General features: G+C 42.9%; 1 protein-coding gene across 1 annotated transcript; it reads right to left on the bottom strand.

Moving 5' to 3' along the window:
* Nucleotides 1-1,491: 1,491 nt before the first annotated feature.
* On the bottom strand, nt 1,492-20,802 carry slc45a2 (solute carrier family 45 member 2; the record flags this gene model as incomplete). Its single annotated transcript, XM_084572947.1, has 7 exons — nt 1,492-2,031; nt 3,611-3,816; nt 4,453-4,576; nt 5,214-5,357; nt 7,970-8,325; nt 18,609-18,785; nt 20,331-20,802. The coding sequence occupies 7 exons, from the start codon at nt 20,800-20,802 to the stop codon at nt 1,810-1,812; spliced, it is 1,701 nt and encodes a 566-aa protein (XP_084429073.1). The 3' UTR covers nt 1,492-1,809.
* Between the last annotated feature and the right edge of the window lie 432 nt (nt 20,803-21,234).

The raw sequence follows: 21,234 nt of genomic DNA, 5'->3' as shown, positions 1-21,234 counted from the left end.
CTATCCACCCCAAACTCCTCCATGGGTAGAATTAGTGGCTATAAAACCTCCCTTCTTCTTTGCCTCATGTTATGATTTCGACAGCCACAAGAGGGCACTGTCACAATTAAATATAACTGTATATGTTTGGGATATTTTCTTATTTATTATTATTTTATAATGACAGGAAAGTATTGATGGACATATAACGAGACATGAATACGAAAACAACCGTCCAAGCTCCAGCTCTGCACATCCATCATGTGACATGATGATCTTCAAACATCCAGCTGAAATAACAATTTGGAAAACACACCTTAGACTGGACACAAGACACGTCGATGCAGTATTTCAACTGTGTTCGGAAATTCCTACATGGCTTCTTTTTGTCTCATGGGTTTTTTAATTTGGATTTTGTTGCTATTTTTCACAACAAGTTTGTGATCTTAGGGATCCATATAAATGTTATTTAACGCCAAAGGACACACAACTTTGTCTGGCTTTAAACCCTTTTGAAATAAACCTACATCTTACATCCGCTTACATCCTCTTCTTACATCTTACATCCTACGACAACATGTCAAATTATCCGTGAGTGGCTCCTCTGTAGCCTAAAGGCAGATGTCTGGTTGCATTTTGAATTTAATTCAAAGACTTATTCAGAAACCTGCGGCGTCTGTGGAATCACACTCTGCAGCTTGTGGATCAGTGAAAGATTCCCTCCTCTTTTTCAGTAGATTTACATGTTTGGCCAGTTTTACTGCCATTGCCAGCAACTTATGATCGCAATATGTCTCATTAAAGTTAATTAGTAAGCTGTGTATTACTCGCTATGTGGACTTTTTTTTATTTGGATGAGCCAAATATCAGCAAGGAACTGTTCCAACTGACTAACAGACTGGCTCTTTATAATGAGCTTTATAAATGGTAGTATGTATATAAGATATATAAGGTAGGCCTATATAAGATTTGGATGAGGCAAAAGTTAGCTAAGAACTGTTCCAACAAGCTAACCGTGAGTGGCTTTTTACAAAGGTGAAAAAATTTACAAGCTGACCAATTAGCACACTGTTCTCTCACTAAAGTTAATTAGCATGTTTTAGTGCCAGCATGTTGATTTCACAATATTTAGTTGAGCCCAGCTTTGAGGCAAGCTAGGAGGTTAGCTGGGAGGTTAGCTTATCCATTAGCCTAAATCATAAGCAGTTATTCTATGCAAAATTCGAAAACCTTAACCAGGGACTCTTAAGTTCACCAATCAACACAGCATGTCTAACTAAATTTGATTAGTGAGCTTTAGAGGTGTTAACATTTTGATTTTAACTGAGTCAAAAGTTAGCTAGGAGGTTAGCTAGGAGCTTTTTCTAGTAGCCTAAATTACAAGCAGTTATAGCTCTAAAAATGGCACTAATTATTAAGAGTATATTTTACTTAAGTCAATTAGTGACTTTTAGAGGGGTTAGCATGCAATTTTTAAATATTTGGGCCAGGCAAATGTTAGCTAGCCCATTAGCCTTTAGCTTAAAGCATAAGCAGCTAATGTACAAAGGTCCAGAACATCTAACATGTATTTAAGTTCATAGTAAGGATTTGAAGTATGAGTAGCTGACTGCTAATTATGTATATTATCCAAAACAATGTCTTGGTGAGTCTTTTTGGTCTGCAGCGGCACAACATGCAAAAAACTATGCTGCTGACAAATGCCATGAATGTCACTCAAACGGTTATTTAAGTAAAATGAAAGGAACCACTCAAACATATTTTAAGGACGTAATAAACAATCTTTATTTATTAAAACAATACCATTAAAATAATTAAAATAAAGCAGAATCATTCCACATATCTGATAAAAAGCGCAATGAATATGCAGCCCAACAGGGACACGGTCGAGGCTGAGAGGACCACCACGATTACACTTCCTGCCACGTTCACCAGAGCCCCGAGACCGGCGCCCACGATGATCTGAGCCAACTGGACCATGCAGGTGAGCGCAGCGCAGTCCATCCCACTGCCTCGGGGAGTTTTATTGCTTCCTTGCAGCTTCAGTTTTTCCTGGAAGCAAAGAGAGCAGTTGTGTTGCTGATCAAAACAGAAGAACAGAAATGTCCTTGGCAAAAACCGATAAACAGCTGGGTAACTAAGCTTTGAAAATATCAAGAGATGCCCACTAATAGCTATATGTTCAGTGTCACCTCAGCCATTTCATGCTGAATCTCATCACCCACTCACCAGATTTGATTTAGTGAGGCGATGTGCTAAGTGTTTTTCCACCAACAGTGGATTTTTTAACCCTACTCAAAGGGTGACATCGCAACTGATGATTTATAGATGCGTTATTGACCTGTTTGACAATGCTGCAGCAATATTATAAATGGCAAAGGCCTCAACACTTAAATTTACGTAACTGAACTTTAAACTGAGCATATTATTTTCCTCTAGATCTGCACACTTCACTGGTATGAATATAATATGTTTTTGTTTTTTTTAAATGTGAGTGAGCTGGCAGTCAGTCTAAAACTGGACTGGAAATGCTGCGTTCCAGAGCGGCTTCCACGATTATGGATGCCAGTCACTACATTCATTTAAAGTAAAATAAAAGACTGGGACTAATATTTGACATTATTGTAATTGCTTTATTGATAACATATAGTAGTATATGTGCAGGGCTCCTTGGAAACAGTGTTGACGCTAAGCAGATGATTCCGGTGTAATAAAGTAAATCGAGTTAAAGGGACACTAAACCAATTTACATGAGAAGGTCAGTTTCAGTATTGACAAAGAGCACTACTCATTATGTGAAGGCGATAATGAATAATGTATTTTGTAGCTCTGGAAGGGCGCTTTCCAGGAATATTGATGGTTTAGATTTTAAAGATTCTGCCAAACAATCTTTCATTTAGGATATTTAAACATTTATGTAGCTCGAGCCTCAAACGCATCCAAGTCAGGAAAGATTGACTTTACAATTATTTTAACTATTTACTATCGTTTGAGATATAATTTCCAACAACCCCAACCCACCGTGTCTTAATTTTGCCTGTCTGTAGTGGCCACAGTGGCTGATTCTCTTTCTGCGATAGGGCTCTCAGTAATAAATGTTAATTTGTATTTACGTTTATGACTTCATTTAAGTTGATATGGGTCTAATTGACAGATGGTGGAGCCGTGCACAGCGAGGAACTCGTTCATCAGGATACTGTCATCGAGCTGAAATTCCAGCTTACTCCAGCAACATCTTAATTGCCATTTATTAATAGTTGCCCTTGATTACAAAACTGGGAGCCCGGAGCACATTTTTCACTGCGCCCTCCTCTCCATTACAAGATCGGGTACAGTATGTGCTGTTAAAGATTCACACAGCAAGTTATTCATTCTTATACTGTATACAATGTGTGTTTATGCACTTAATATTCGTAGGCAGTCTTTAAAACTGGCCATGAAGTCAGAGAGAGATCTGGAACTGTGTTGCTAACATGGAGTGGACTGACACCGTTTGTCTGTGAAAGGTGCTTCTGCACACTGAAGAAGTCGCAAGTCACACAGCAGAAAAGGAGCACCGTGTTCTGTTTGTATTTGTGTGTGTCTTTTGTTGTGCACAATGCGCCTGGAAAAATGCTTCTAGTGCCAGTACCTCCTCCTCACGTTGATACTCCGCGATCAGGTTGAATGGGATGGTGTAGAGCGTGCTGGACATGACACCGAACACGCTGCAGAGGATGAGAGTGGCGATGACGTTGGGGAAGAGGCCAATCAGGCTGGTGCCCATGCCGAAAACAAAGTAGCCCATGAAGTATAATCCTTTCAGGCCGATGTATGGGAGGAGGAAGCGCTGCACGTCTGAAAACACACACACACACACACACACACGTCATGGACAGTCCCAATTACCTGAGAATCAACAGACCGACATGGGGTGTGTTGGCTCAGGGAAGATAGTAGATTACTAGTTTGGCTTTTATGGTCCACAGTGTGCATCGGGTTAGCCACAGCTGCCTGGTAAATTTAATTGGACCATCTTTTATTTCAAAGCATCAGTGAAAAAAAAAGAAGTAGAAAAAATGAAGTTCTCAGCATCCAGACTTCATGCAGCGGCAATTTCACACCATTCCAAGACTTCATTAGCTGGATACGCATTACTCTGCATGTAGCACATTATTCCCCTCTCTTTTGCACACATGGCTATAGCTAATTTTTGGGGATTTAAGTGATAATAAGCAGCACATGCAGCTCGCCTCTGGGAAAACACGTGTTTCACTTGTGCAGAACCTGCTAATGATTCACTGCAGCCTGTAATCCCAACGCAAGGGACAGGGAAACTTTAATTGTCCGCCGTTATCCGTTTCCTGGCACACACTTTTCAGGCTGTCATTCACTGAAGGAGCTAATGATGCCCTTGCAGGACACAATGAATGCAGAAACCCTCTTACACCTTCTCCTTGTCAGTCACGCGGACACTTAAGAGCGGTCACTTACACGAGTAGAGAGCAGAGGACACGGCATTGATGCACAGTCCCCAGCAGCCAACTTCTACCCCTCGCTCATATGTGATGTAGGCTGTAGAGTTGTGGTCCGCATACGGATTTCCCTTGTATACAATCTGAAAAAAAAAAAAAAAAAAAGAGTACGAAGGCCGTTCATTCACAGTAAGAAATATCAAATGCAGCCCACCTACTTACATATATGCTTTTATCTCATCTTTCCGATAATGATTGTTTTCCCTTCCGCTTAACAGGGAGTCTGGCTCTATTTTTTTCTCTATCCCTGATAACAGTGCCTGCAATTTTAGATAACATGTTGGTGTATCTGCGTTTTAATAAACCGAGGCCTTGAGAACTGTGTCACTGTGTGAAGTGTGTCCTTTGATCAGCATGCACACTGCGAGACTATAAAGCATATTACGAGTGTCAGCAGAAAATTACACACAACAGCAGGTCCTCCTCCGCCATTAATCCCACAGAACTAGGATTAATGGAGCTTGAATACAGATGTATACACTGTATTGTGTCATTTTTCACAATATGGCACATATGACATTGAGTGATATTTGGGCCTTTAGGAATGATTGTTTTCATCACTGTAGGTTTCTGGCTTCGATAAATCGTTCCAAAACAGTGCCCATGTCCCAGTGGCAAAGCTCATGACAGACGAAGGGAAAAAGAAAAGAAAGCATTGATACGCATGGAGTCAAGCCCACGTGTACAAGCGTTGACGTGCAAACGCACACAAACCCATACCTGTCCCATAAAATCCGTAAAGAAGAGCATATTGCAGAGGAAAGCGGTCCATCCCAGCAGGTGACTGACACAGAGGTAGCGGTAATGGTTAGGCATGTTGACGACAGCTTTCACCAGCAACCTGAACGTCATCTTCTTCTGGGCCTGCAGATGTGCACAAACATAACGGGGAATCAGCGGCGACAGCTACAGCGCTGACATGAAAGATTTCTTCTCACAGAACTAATTTCTCTGCCAACGTTAAATTTCCCACAGCGCTTTTACGCATATGTGATAATAGTACAAAGAGAGTATAGTATAGCGTATAGAGACAATAGTTCAAGAATGAATGCAGTGATTGAAATCTCAGAGGACATACATTAAAGACATCGCAGAAGGCTCAGCGGTAGGAGATGAAAGAGAAACAACGCTCTTAACAAGGCACAATAAGCCTTTCTGCAGTGTAGAGCTATTAGTTTAAAGAGCACTTCAATCAAAGAATCTTTTTTTCCTTTATGAAAGACTAAAATGAAGCTTGCTAAATAGTAAAAAAAGATACAGGTTAAAAAAAAAACAAAAAAACCCCCCAGGAAAATAAAGCAAGTGATCTGACTGCAACGATATTTACATCCGCGTATATCCATATAGCGGGAGTGACTGGGGCACCGAAACGCAGCCTCTAAATAACGCATTATCTGCCGTGAAACGCGTTCATTTCACTAATATTTTGTTATGATACGCTAGTGCTAATCCCTGTTTAGTCCAGAGTTACCTGTTATCTGTAGATTGACCTACTAACCTCTGACCTGGATGATGTCATCTCTGAGCGCCGCACCGGTCGGCTTGTCTACCTGTAATTTGCTACTGCTAGTTTTTTTGCAACATGGCTGAATATTTTTCCGATTCTGAGGTTGTGGACGACAAGTTTGTTTGTATACGGATGAGGTTGAAAGGAGGCTGCGGAGGCAGGGAGAGGAACAGCTGGCCAAAGAACAACAAACCCCTGCGTTTCGGTGCCCCAGTCACTCCCACTATACAGATATACGCAGATCTAAATATCTGACGAGCGACTCCAAATAATACCAAAGTTATATGGGTGAGTAAACGATCATATTTTATGCCAGAAATAATCCAGGTTGCAAAAAACAGTAGTTCCCCTTTAAATCAGATCCTTCTGAGCAATGTTCACACGATAAATCAGACGTTTGACCCATCAGAAGATTGATCAAGTTACTCAACCTGCAGCCCCTTGTTTGCGTTCTAAAAATGACTGTGGCTCAAAGTTTCCAACACAACTTTGCTCACTGCATAGCCTCGCAGCAGTGGGAAAACGTGGCATTAGTTCTAAATGAACGTGTCAGAAGTCAAATTGTTATTCTGAGCAAAGAGGGCTGTTTTCTCAGTGTCAAATCATGACTAGACTGAAGGTTTCGGAGGGGGCAGCCCGTGCCTTGCTGAATGCTTAGTGAAAGCTGGGTAGGCTGTATCAATAAAAACACTCTAAACTACTTGTCATGACGGTGAAATGCTTGAGGTGGGCTACGACATCGCATCAGCTCCCATCAGATGATAGAAAAAGTTCTGTTTACCAATGAGTCACAGAGATTCGTGGCAGTAAGAGAAGGGTTTTGTGTATGTATGTTCAACCCACAGCGGAGCGTGATGCTGGGGGATGTTCAAATATGAAGGTGCTCTGCTTCGGCGGAGTCTGACACCCGCAACCAAATCGACTCGTGACCAAGAAGCAGTAGCAACTGCACTCTTCGGAGACATAATAAACCCTGTGCTTTTCATCTTTGTGGACTGTGTTGATAATGCAGCAGAATAATGAGACCATAGACGCCTATACGCTAGTTCTGCGTCGTAATTGTGATTAAAAACGTGACACGCACAGCTCCCTCAGGAGAATTGTACAGGAGGGGAGAAGCTTTTAGTGTGAAAACAACAACAACATATATATATACTGTATATATAGGGGGTTGCAGAGAAGAAGAAATCACTGAGGAGGGGGCTCTGAACCGGAAGTGACACTTTTCAACAGCCAGTACAAAGAATTTTGTGCATTTAAAACAAGATGTTCATGTATGGCCCTGTTACACTGACTTTGCATTCATTCATTCATTCATTTTATGCATTTTCTGTAATTGCTTGTCCCCTGGAGGGTCACAGGGAAGCTGGAGCCTATCCCAGCTGTCATTAGGTGAGAGGCGGGGTACACCCTGGACAGGTCTCCAGTCTATCACAGGGCTAACACAGAGAGACAGACAACCATTCACACTCAAACCTACGGCAAATACAGAATCACCAATTAACCTAACAAGCATGTCTTTGGATGGTGGGAGGAATAGTACCTGGAGAGAACCCACACAGACACAGGGAGAACATGCAAACTCCACACAGAAAGGCCCCAGTCGGCCGATGGATTCGAATTTGAATTATTGAAAGTTTGAAAGGACATAGTTGTGCTATTGAATCTCTGAGACTCCACAGTTTGCCACTTCAGAGCGTGCTCCAATTAGCCATGTCATCCTCAGCACAATCAATGTTCCCTCCAGCAGCTTCAAAGATGGACAGCTCGGCTCTAATGACGACAGCGCCGGCCCGGTGCCATTTGTCTTCAGTAAAAGCGACATGGGTTTTCTTTTTACCGGCACTTATCTGAGAAGGTTACTACCACTACTGACCTTACGACCACAGTGCATGACAAGGACAAGGATAAGTGGGCGGATAAAAAGTAAACGCATCCCAAGGGATTATTTACCCTGCAGACTACATACCTCCTTGTTTGGCTGCTTGGCGCTGGAGGTCACCGAGTTGGCTTCCCCCAGAGCAGAGAAAGACCTCGGCCTGAGGTCCGTGACGGCAGGAGACACGGGCTCCTCCACCAGTGTCCCGTAGCCATTGCTGTGGGATCCCAGCGGTCGGAGGACACTGGAAGACGAGGAGTCATAAGCGGACACGTCCTTGGTCAGAGGTTGCTCTGGAATGCTGAAGAGGTGCACGGTGAGGAAGATGCTCCAGGTCAGGGCCGAGAAGAAGAAGATGACCTGGTACTCGGAGCCCAGCAGCCGACCCAAGACAGAATGACCCCAGTCCATAGCTCCCACCAGGTATCCACATGCTCCGCCTAGGCCTGCAGCACACAGAGGCAAAGATTAAAATCCGGTCGGTGGATTCTGCTCAAACCATCGCTGAGAGATGCAAAGAAGAGATGTTGTTTTTGCCTGCTATTTGGTGCCCAACATGTGGGTCACTATTGTGTTTTAGAGATTGCAGCCTCTTTTTTTTAACATGTCCCTACTTCTTTCTATGGTTAGGAAGAAAAATAAAGTACAATAATAATAACAAAATCCAAAATAATGATGCCGAATTAAAAATCAAGAAGATAGGGAAGTACGGAATTAATGTATAGTACCCTATCCTCTCTACCTCTGAATTTCATCTTCAGTTTTCATGTGGATATTTGACACATTCAAAAGGAGAGAGAAAGGGAAAAGTCAACAATATTATCTAATAACACAACTTATGTAGCTTTGAACCGAAGGGGGAATAATCGTATGTTTCCATCCCGTTAGCCTATCCAAAGTCAGATCTAAAAGATGATACGTACTCAAGCTGTGGTTTCCAGCAATAATCAAACTTGTTCTTTTCCCCCCAATCTCAAGGTAAATGTTAATTTTTCCATCACAAAAATATACAATGGTGTGAAAAAGTGTTGGCCCCCTTCCTGAGTTCTCATTTGTCGCATGTTTGTCACACTTGAATGCTTCAGACCAAACAAATTTTAAATATTAGTCAAAGATAACACAAAATGCAGTTTTTAAATGAAGATTTTTATTGTTGAGGGAAAACAAAATCCAAACCAACATGGCCCTGTGTAAAAAAGTGATTGCCCCATAAACTTAATAACCGACTGGGCCACCCTTAGCGGCAACAACTGCAATCAAGCATTTGTGGAAGAATTTTGGCCCACTCAACTTTGCAGAATTGTTGTAATTCAGCCACATTGGAGGGTTTTTGAGCATGAACCGCCTTTTTAAGGACACGCCACAGCATCAATAGGATTTAGGTCAAGAGTTGGGCCACTCCAAAGTCTTAATTTTGTTTTCTTCAGCCATTCAGATGTGGACTTGCTGGTGTGCTTTGGATCATTGTCCCGCTGAGGAAACCCAAGTTCGCTTCAGCTTGAGGTCACAAACAGATGGCCGGACATTCTCCTTCAGGATATTTTGGTATGGTAGAATTCATGGCTAAATTTATCACAGCAAGTCTTCCAGGACCCCCATACCACCATATTTTACTGTTGTATGATCTTTTTCTGAAATGCAGTGTTACGTTTACGCCAGACGTAACGGGACACACACCTTCCAAAAAGTTCAACTTTTGTCTCGTCAGTCCACAGAGCATTTTCCCAAAAGTCTTGGGGGTCATCAAGATGTTTTCTGGCAAAACTGAGACGAGCCTTTATGGGTTTTTTTTTGCTCCGCCATGCAGGCTGTTGGAGTCATGAACGCTGACTTTAACCGAGACTAAAGTGGCGCCTGCAGTTCTTTGGATGTTGTTGTGGGGTCTTTCGTGACCTCTTGGATGAGTAGTCACTGTGCTCTTGGGGTAATTTTGGTCGGCTTTGTGGATAATGGCTCTCCCTGTGGTTCGCTGGAGTCCTAAAGCGAAAGTGGCGTTATAACCATTCCCAGACTGAAAGATCTCAATTACTTTCATTCTCATTTGTTCCTGAATTTCTTTGGATCTCGGCATGGTGTCTAGCTTTTGAGGATCTCTTGGTGTACTTCACTCTGTCAGGCAGGTCCTATTTAAGTGATTTATTGATCGAGAACAGGCGTGACAGTAATCAGGCGTGGGTGTGGCTAGAGAAATTGAACTCAGGTGTGATAAACCACAGTTAAGTTTTAACAGCGGGGGTAAACACTTTTTCACAAAGGGCCATGTAAGTTTGGAATATTTTTTCCCCGTATAATAAAAACCTTCCACATGAATGAACCTTCCACATGAATGAATGCCAAGTCTAAAAAACCTTATTGTGTTTTCCCATCCGAATTCCCTCCAAGATAAAAGAGTTTTCCACTGAGTTACAATTAGTTTTTCTCATTTATGCAACTGTAAGGTAAAACTGCCTTCATTTTACATAGTTTTGATTTAATCTTTTGACCCGCAAGCTTCAAGATACCTGATTCTGCCTGATCCCACTCCTCCATATTTATTATTTTCTCAATGTAACTTCAAACTAAATCTATACAAGTCCTGATTTGTTACGTTTTAAAGTTTTTTTTTGATAATAAATAATTAGTATGCACTCTACGCAAACTGTGAGGGTGAACCAAAAACACCAGATAGCAAAATAATGAGCTCTCTATAAATCTCTGTGAAGCTGATAAAGCTGCAGGTTCAGATAATAATTCTCCAGCGGGCAGGTCCATCACTCTGAGAAACCCCGTTCACACTGTCAGACGGTTTTCATTTGACATACTGTTGTCATAAAAAGGCCCTCAGAAGGGTAATAATCTGATATTATAGGCATCAAACAGTGTCACATGGAGAAAAAGTAAGTGCACAACTGTACAACTATGATATTTGAACAAGCAAACGCTGGATCCGGTTTGAAACGGCACCTAAATGCACCTCAAGGGTTTGCTGTTCTCGGTGTTACTGAAGCGTGTAGGGTTTTCATGCCAGAAGCTAAAGAGCTCTCTAAGGCCTTCAGAACAAAATAAAAGTAAAAAAAGATTTTAGATGCCTATGATTCTGAAACGGCATTGAAAGGGATCTGCAAATCATTAGAAATAAACCATCCCAGTGGAAAGAAAAATCCTCAACGAGGCGGGTGGATTTCACAAAAGTTTGTTCAGCGCTGGCCGACACAGAAAATTCAGCCAACAGAAATCTCTAAATCTTCAGCACAGGATCGGCGGCTAACGCTTTGCAGCCTTTGGTTTCTGCATCTACAGTATGAAGGAGATCGGTCAAATTTGATCTGCATGACTGAGACCCATCAACACACAGGAATAGATCAGTCTATTATGCATTCTGCACAGATTAACCAAAAGTAGAGCTGTTGAGGAGGAGCACCTCAAATCGTCTGTAAAGTATGGTGTTGGAAATGTTCTGGTACGGTGTTGCTTTGCACCTGGTTGTCATTGATCCAGCTGTGAATTCTGCACCACATCCCCTTCCATCGTCTTCCAGCTTGAAGACAAACGCAGAATTTACATTGCAAAGCCATCGGCCTGAAAGGTTGTAGCTGGACTGGAAGTGCACCTTTAACGGGATAATCATCCTATAAGCGCACGAGAAAATCCACCGAGGAATTTGCTCAGAGAAAAAGAAGTGGAGGGTTATGGATTGGACGGTCAAAGCCCCGTCTTGAATCCCGTTGGAATGGATTTGAAACGGGCAGGACATGAAAGAAGAAATTCAAACATCTTGCATTTTTCTCGGACGAGTGCTCAAAAATGTCAGCGTGCCGACGTCAAAGACTGGTGAATACTAGTGGCAATACAGACATCTGAGGCCAAGGGAGTGCTTGTTGCTTTATCCACAAGAGAGAATAAAACATTTTTTTGTTGAATGACCTATAAGCAAGGCTTCTTTTTATATTGCTGTATATCTTAATTAGGAAATACTGTGCATAAAATATTATTTTTGATTAGATCACATTAGTTATTTTCTTTTTAACCTTCAGGGCTGCAGCTAGAATGTGCTACATAATTAGAGGACACAATACGAGTAATTCAATAACAGCTCTGCTTTGAGCTATACACCGATCAGCCAAAACATTATGACCACTGACACGAAAGAACATTGAGCATCTTGTGACAATTCAGTGTTCTGCTGGGAAACTTTTGGACCTGGCATTCATTCATGTGGATGTTACTTAGACATGTAACGCCCACCTAGACCAGACCAGACACCCCCACCCCATAGCAATGACACTCCTTGATGGCAGCAGCCATCCCCAGCAGGATGCAGCCTGACACAGGCACACACACAAAAAACAGCACAAGGTGTTGACTTGGCCTCCAAATTCACTAGACCTCAAACTGATCAAGTATCTGTGGGATAATCCCCCCCCCCCCCCAGACCTATAGGACCCAAAGGCCCCCCCACTATCCTGTTACCAGACACCACAGGACACCCTCAGAAGGTCCCATGTCCATTCTCTGATTAGTCACAACTGTTTTGGAGGCACAAGGGAGACCTGCGCAATACTAGGAAGGTGGTCATAATGTTGTGGCTGATCGGTGCATGTCTCAGCTCTGACAGGCTGTAATTAACAACACAGCCTTCCCAAGAGGAGAGTTAATGACTAACCGCCTCGTTGATGCGCAATTAGAGAAGTGAAGACAAAAGAGCGTAGGTGCCTGCTTTGCATTGTTTTTAATGTCTGGTTGTACATTTGCAGTTGAAAGGGAACCCTCATTGATTCGCCACCTGTTTGGAAAACAGGTAGCTATACAGCCAAGAGGAGCCACACACACAGCCTGTTTTTGTTTAGATGCAATGCCAGATTGCATCACCGCATTTCAAGGAGACGTTAATGTGCTGGTTTATAAAAGCTGATGCAGGAGGCGTTAGTTTGTTTACTGATGCTGTGATCATATGCCTCCATTATGGAACATGCACACACACACACAAGCAGTGCAGCAGTGGATTTGGACCAGTGAACGTGCAATAACAAAAATGCACTTGACAGACTGTCAGACTAACTGATTGATTTATTCATTTCCTTTCTGAGAAGCTATAGTCTTCTGTTCCCCCCGAACAGAAGCTTTATTTCAGCATCTCAGCAACTGGCAGGTAAAGTAACCACTTCAGGAGCCACATCAGAACCGTGACTGGAAGATTGCCGCTTGTGTGTCAAAAGAAAATGCTCCTCTTTGGTTCAAGAACCTTCCCTCAGTTCTTTCTGCCTCCTTGATATCAGTGTACCCCTGCAATTGCGATGCAATTTTGTATCGCAGCACAGTCTAACGATGCAAATCAGAGATGTCACCGTGGCGCTCGTGGACGCTCTAAAAAGTACACGAAGCGAGACTGAGAACACGAAGGGAGAGAGATTTAATATCACCAAGCTGAAGTTTTATACAACTGTAATGGCTTCACATTACAACCGTAGAAAAGGGTTTTCTCTACAGTTGATTGTTCTCAGTGCTCCATATGCATTTATGGAAATCACCTGAAAAAGAAAAAATGGGTGCTTTGAAGTAAATGGTAATGTGAGTAGCCGACGCTAATACGCGCTCCGATGTTTGGCTGGCAGAGTTTATTGGTTTAGTGAAGACAGGGCCCGCCCGTGATAAACAACACTGCAGAGTCCACAAAGTCACTTGTGGTGGAATAGCTGTCACATATGATATAGTATGAAAAAGAGTGATTGTGGAGTTTTTTATTGAACTGAAATCGATCTGAACCTGCTTTCACTCAGTGTAGTGAGGTGCAGCTAAACGGTGATATTGCCTAGCTAAAAAAAAAAAAGACAAACAACATATTCAGTGCACAGTGGGAATAAAAAAAACAGGTCTATACACACCTGTTAAATCAGCAGGTTTTTGAACTTTTGTACATTAATCACGCATTGCGAACGCCAACGTGACACACTGCTGTCAGAAACCTGCTGCTCAGAAGCGCAGAAGACGCTTGGATGAGAGGAGGAACATCTTCGAGAGAAACTCAAGCACCTTGAGACTCTAAAAGGTAAAAACGCTTGCAGTCAGAGTGACACATCTACCCGTTCACTCACGCACTTTCAAACGCCAGTGGCATGTTCCAGGGAATCAAACTAACGCCAACGGTTCATGGAAAACCACACTCTGCCTAGAGATATTTAAGGAAATAGCTACGTAGCGTCATCATCGTTCATTTGGAGTCCTCTTTGTGTTCCTGCTGTGAGTGTGGGGACAATATTCTGTCTCGTTTTTTGCTCTCTTTTGGTCTCCTGTGGCAAATACCCAGCACCAACAAAAATAAAACGTCCCGAATAAAAATCTTTTATCTAACAACCTGTTGTTTACCAGAAGTCAAGAAGCCATTTGGGTGAGAGGAGGAACATCTTCAACAAATGACAAACAAATATAGTTGCCTTTGTTTTAGATGCATGGCCTTGATGACGCAGACTCTAAATGGTCTAGCGTTTTTTTACCGGTTGCCTCCCAGAGCGCTTTGTACTCACACCTACCCAGCATTCGTTCACACAAGCACACACACACCAGTGCCACCAGGAGGAACTTGGGTTTCAGTGTCTCGCTCAAGGACAGTTCGGCATGTGGCATGTGGCTATTTATCCTACGGCTCTACCTACTGAGCCACAGCCGCACTCTACATAGACATCTTTAGAAACAGCAGTCGTAATTATGACACTTGGAGTCCTACTTTGAATATAAAGACAATATTCTGTATTGTTTTTTTCTCTGTTTTGGTCTCCACCAGTTCCTCTGGTAAATACCCTGTCACATTTAACCCCTTGTTGTGTCGAGACACACCGCTTCCACTCAGATAACGTATTCCTCCAGTGCCGGTTTGTGCACATTCAATACGTACCTAGGAACCTTTTTCAATGCACTAGTTTCTCATAGGACCGGTTGGAGTGGGAACTACATCCAGCTAATGGAAGCTAACGAATAGGACATTCATTTGTAAATAAAACGTTTTGAAGTTTTAAAGGTGAAAAGCTTGAGCTCTGTTTCAAATTGGATTATAATAGTATATAGTGTGTAATTTGAATTTGAATTTGTAATTTCAATAAATGCTTCACCATTTTTACCATTCATGCCTGTTGTCTAATTTGCATCATACCTAAAATTATATCTATACTATGTACTATAGACAAATTAACAATCTTAATTTAATATAAGATTGAAAGCAAAAATACAAATAATGAATTGTTTAAAATTCAGGCGTCAAGGGGTTAAATCGTCAGTTCCTCCTCTGCCTTGGGGTTTTACTGTGCTAAAATTAGTAAAATTTTCCCAAAAGGTTACAACTGAGAGAGATGGGAACGTTGCCAAGTTTGATTGTGGCACTGAATGAGACGTTCAAGGATGAGCAGAGCTTTTATATAATTCTTCCTAGGGTGTAAGCAGGAACATCTGTTGTTAAAATCATGGAAATCTGTCCAAACATTGTTGAGATATTTCAGTCTGTTTGCAAGTCCGGCTTCGCCACCTGTTGCAGGCAAACTCACGTCTCCGTTGTGACTTACGCCGTCTGTTAGAAACTGATCGAGGCCTGTTTCCCGTCTTTACAGGAGAAAATCACTAAAGCTGGAGTGCAGACACAGAAAGGTGAACAACTCTTTCCTCCCCGGCCCTCGCATACCACTGGTGGCAGGGGTGTCTCGGGAGTCATGTGCCTGGCCTCTGTCTCTCTCAGCCCAGACCCATGACTACAGCACATGACTAGCTCAGGGCTGGATTACTGCCTGACTAGCATGCACACAGCACCCAGTGCCTGCTGACAGCTGAGCACACCACTGACGCTCACACCCAAAAACATCATCTTTCATCTTAAGTGGCGCCTATAAGAATATTTGCTTGATCCTGTATATTTTTAGACATTATAAGCACGTCGGGACTTTATTTGCAGAGTGTGATGGGAAAATGATAACAAAATGTGGAGTTTCCTACAACTGTGCTGTATTTTACTGGCAAACTATGCGATGTTTGACTGTATTGTCCGAACGTATGTACTGTTAACTTATCATAAGTGGATATAATACACTACATATGTTTCAAGTCCAACAGGGCAGCAAATGATTGTGTAGATTTTTCTTGCTTTAATAAATGGAGTAGTAAATAATTACAATTTACCACCTGGGAGACACTAACTTTCAGCCTTCATGCTTTTGTGTAATCTACTAAATTGACTTGCCCTCTAAATGTGTCCATTAGTGGCACTCTTGAATTATCCAGTATCTTTACAAACACAACAGTCCAACTCACCTCATTCACCCTGTGGTCTTAAGTAACATCAAGGAGAAAATGGAAGTCTATAACAGAACAAACTCATCGCTAACAACACTCCACGCGTCCAATATGTCTTTGAAAACTTTGCTTTTGTTGCAGGGTCTGCTGCGTCCACCTTAGATGACTCTCCGCGTGTCAGACAGTACAAATGGAGAAGCACTTTGTGCATTCAACCACCGGCCCGTGACCTGAAGATGAAGTGGGGATTGGTTAATCCATCAAGAGTCATAAAAGTGTGACTGTGCGAGTGTGGCTGAGCGGTGCACAAGCTAAAGTTTTGGAAAGGCAACCAAGCGCCCACTCAGAAACCCCACTCGGCCGTGTCGCGCTATAACATGAAACAAGGCGTTTGAGACACGAATGCACACAAATTCAACAAAGTAAAATGAGTTTGAAAAGACAGAGTGAGCTTTGCAATTTGCTACCCAAAGTTTATGCTGTAAAAAACGAGTTTCATAAAAATTGATTTGACTGTGTGCCAGAATGACTCAGCGAGAGACGCGTTACATAACAAAGACTCTGTTTGCTCTTAGTTATCCTAAGCTGATACAATAAAAGTTTTACTGTACAATATGTGTTTGGAAACTTCTGGAAACCCGGACATATTATCCCATTTTCCTAGCTCCTTGGCAAACCTAATTTCTAAACGACTGTTCGGGGGTTTAGGTTTTCTTTTCAGAACGTACGTGGGTGGTGCCACCTGGAACTCACAGTTAGACCCAAGTTATTTTGAACAACATCCTTTAATTGCAGGTGAACATCTGGTCTTTGACAGACCCTAGTCATGGGAGTTTCAGGTGGGCACCGACCACAGGTAAAAACCTAAACCCTCCCCCATCAGTCATTTAGAACTGAAGAAGCCACTTGAATAACTCAAACAACTCTATTTGCCTTTGTTTTGGAGGTAGCATTAACTGGATGAATGAGGATGTTAACACTCGACAGTATCACTCATTCTGAGTCAACTCCTTTTTGCTCTATTTTGGGCTCCACCGCTTATATCCGTCTTTTTAGCTGCCAGATATAGCTACTATAGCTCGACCATAGCTTGCCGCCTATTCTGTTCTTCTTCATTTTGATGTTGAGCAAGGAGAATACAGTGGCTTTATCCAGGGGTTTTCTCTATGTCGGTCTAATCTGGTGTCGATACAAAAAACTTTGTCGGTGCAGCTTTAAGTAGCTGACCATGAACCTAATTTGCAGACTGAGAAAACCGAGCACAAGACACAGAGGTGAAAATGAAAACATGTCGCTGGACCTGGCCGTGAAAGTCTTTGACACTGTTTGGGTTAAACAACAAACAAAGACTGACAGTCATTATTGACCATTAGGAATCCTCAGGCTTTGTGCTATGCTAAGCTAACTGTCTCCAAATTCATACATTTAGTGCAAAGATTAAGTGACAAACCTCTGTTGCTAAAGCTAAAGCTAAAGCTAAAAAAAAAAGGTAAGGAGGAAGTGCCAAAAAACAGGAGTTACTCGAATCTTTATGTACCTTCCACATTAATAGGTGGTTGGTTTATGCTTCTGCATCAATTTGACGCCATAGCTATGGTAACAGCCTAGACCCTACGCAAACGCCATAGCCTGGCGTGCACCAGAAACCACTCTCCAGCTGCTTCTCCATGTCCGCAATTTTCAAGTTGATTGTTTTGGATAAATAAAGATGGAACACATCGAGGAAAGGTTAACTGAGGAGGTTCGGAGATACAAACATCTGTATGAAATTTTGGCAAAAGGTTCAGTCGCCATTGTTGAAAGTGAAGCAGGAAGTAGAAACAAAAATTAACTCGCACCGGTGTCGGCTACGTGCGTAGGTTACGGTGTCTAGTCCCTCAGAGGTATAAACTCCGCTTAAGACTTTGAGTTATGCATATTTAAGGGAGTGGCCAGATGGAGTGACAGGTGGTTAGTCACAAGTTGCTAGCTGTCTGCTTAGGTGTCAGTCTGCTCAGACAGGCACCGCCAAGATGGCGCTGGCCATAGCCACACACTGAGCTTCAAAAACATTCCATGTGGCTTCCTCCATTGTTGAGAGGGATATAAATCTTTTCACGTAATCCAGTAAGAGAGCAAAGGACAATTTTCCTAACTGATTTTATTAAGATAAATCATCCTAACACACACCCTTGTCCAAAGACACACGCCTCGTCCACACACAGATCATGGACACGTTCACACATTCTTCAGTATGTGCCGCTCCACCCACTCAGTCACACCAGGGGAAGATCCAGTTTAAATCAGAGCTGCCATACACCATCTGGTTGTGTCTGAGATGAGTTGCTCAGCCAGCACCGTGGAAACTCTCTCTAAACTAAACTAAACTAACAGCTACCAAGGAAGGATTTATGACAGAAACCAGCACAACGTCAATAAAAAAAAGTGAGTGTTAAAGTTAGAACAACAGTGTGTGTGTTTAGGTGCTCGTGTTTCATACCTGTGAGCAGAGCGTGGTAGTGCAGACCTCGTTCCTTATCTTGGTGCGAACACACATCGAACAGGTAGGCCTTGATGGGTCCGTCGATGAAGTCTGCAGCAAAGTCGAACAGCACGACTCCGAACATCACCACTACGATCGCCCATGTGCTCCTTAATGACCTGTCACTGACTAGCGCTGCAGGAGAAAATAAAACCTCCTCAGTAACATTTTCATGGCATCGATAAATGAACTCCAGTGAACTTTAATTGAATTTGATCTGACGCTAATCGCAGGAAAGAATCTCGGAGGAAAAGCGAAATAAATACAATATACTGACGAACAAGGAAAACTAATTACTGTCAGACCATCATGAGCAAGAGGAAACTTTAATTAGGACATACTGTAGTTAATTAGGAGTTTATGATCAAAATGACATTTATGAGTCTCCTACTTTTAAAGGAAGAAACAACTCAACAAGTCCATAAAAACTGTGCAGCTGCCGAGAAAACATGACCTTTCTGTAACTCTCAAACAAAAACAACTAATCCCGTTTATAGCTGAAAGGACAGCTCTCACCGCTGTCAGCTAAAGTCGACAGTTAGGGTGATTATAGAAATGCAAACATTATGTCACACTACTGCCGAGGTATTTACTACAACCCCTGAGAAACATGGAGAACTAATCAGCTTATCTGGGCGTACGTCAGAGGTCCGTATGAGGGAAACTAGAAAACTAGATGGACTGATTTCTGTCGCTCCACACTTTCAACATAAAACATTCAATCATTCATTCATCTTCTGTAACCGCTTGTTCCTGTGAAGGGTCGCTGGGGTGGCTGGAGCCTATCCCAGCTGTCATTGAGGGCGAGAGGCGGGGTAAAACCTGGATAACACAGAGAGGCAGACAACCCATTCACTCTCACACCTACGGCCAATTTAGAATCACCAATGAACCTAACGAGCGTGTGTTTGGACGGTTTGATGTCAAAAATGTGTTTTTCCTACGTGACCGCTCTCACTCTCTGACGAAGCAATAGGAGTCGAGGTATTAGGAAGATGTTCAGTACGTCCTGAGGGGATAAAAAACATGACTGAATGTGACTTAACCCCTCGCTGATCCCGCCAAACCACAAAGCAGCACTGTCACACTCAAAACCGATTCACGATCTGCTCAAGCGGCTGGTCTTCAAAGGAGATTCTCTTTCTCTTTTTTTTTTTCACATATTGTATTATGTGGGTCTTGTGACGCTTCCTGGAGCGTCAAGGGAAACGATCCGGGTGTTTAAATGTCATCTGAGGTTTCCTTCTTTAAACTGCTCACACGTTTTCCTTTTCTTTTCTTCTATTTTATTTTCTGAAAATCTTTGAGGGAGCAGAAACTGAAATAATTCAGATCCTGAGTCTCTAAAACGTCCTACAGATAAGAGAACAGTTCCAGACATTTCATGTGAGCTATAATCACTGTATCAGAGTGAAAATAATCAAATCAGGTCATGAGCCTGAATTACACTTTGACATTTTGGAAACTCTCTAAGGAGACTATTAAGTACAGTTGAACCTCTACATATCTGAGAAAACATGAGCACATAATGTTCTACAATATCTCTGCTCCTCTGATTAATCATCTCAGAATATGGAGTCGCTTTTCGATATAACAAGATTACAGATATCACTGTTCCTCCCTCCCTCCTACTGTCTGGCTTCATCCACTCTCTCTCACATTCTCCCTCCCACCCCTCACCTGAGATGACAGCATCTCCGTTGAGGAAAAGGGAGATTCCCAGCAGCATGAGGATGCCCAGGACCAGGATGTAAGGCCTCCGCCTCCCCCACGATGAGCGGCAGTAGTCGCTGGCCGAGCCGATGATGGGCTGGAGGAGGAAGCCCAGGATGGGGCTGATCAGCCACACCAAGCTGTACAGACTACGAGGCAGGCCCACGCTCAGAAGCACCGGCGTCACAAACGCCGCCTCCACGGCGTAGCAGAATTCCCTTCCGAACATGACCGCGCCGTGGAGGATGAGGCGGCCCCGTGAGCGCCTGGGGGGCTCCACGGCTCCGAAAACCGCACTGTCCCCACTGTCCATGTAGATCTCTTTGGACTCGGTGCAGTCTGTTGAGTACTGGTGCAAAGAAGCGCTGATGTGTTTGCCGGGCTCGGGGAGCCTGCAAGGCTGGGGCCTCACGGACTGGTCTTCTGATAACAGGGTCATGGTGAAAGAGGGGGGAAAGAGGGGTTAAAGGAGAAAGGGAGAATAAAAGGGGAGTGGAGAGGAGATTTTAGGTGAAACAAGACAAAGAGGGAGAGTGTGGTAGGTCCACTCTCAGTCAGCCAGGTGATAAAGGGCCAAACGCCAAATCCTCGCACTGGTGCTCCGCTTGAGCTAATCCTCTTCTCTATTGCATAGCTGAGCAATGAGTCCAACTTCCACACAGCTTTGCGTTACATGCGAGGGTCTGCCTCTTGGTCTGAGTACAGAGGAGTGGAACTCAATGAAGAGGGAGGAGAGAACGAAGTGGGTGTATTTAAGAGAGATTACAGAATGTCTTTGGAGTAGTAAAGGCCCGGGGCAGTTCATGGGAGTGTGTTGTGAGGAACTGCATGAGGAACTGCGTGTGTGATGTGTGAACAGGGTTCCATTGTT

This window comes from Chelon labrosus, assembly GCF_963514085.1.
Source record: "Chelon labrosus genome assembly, chromosome: 22".
Taxonomy (NCBI): Eukaryota; Metazoa; Chordata; class Actinopteri; order Mugiliformes; family Mugilidae; genus Chelon; species Chelon labrosus.
This window is presented reverse-complemented; position numbering and strand designations above follow the sequence as displayed.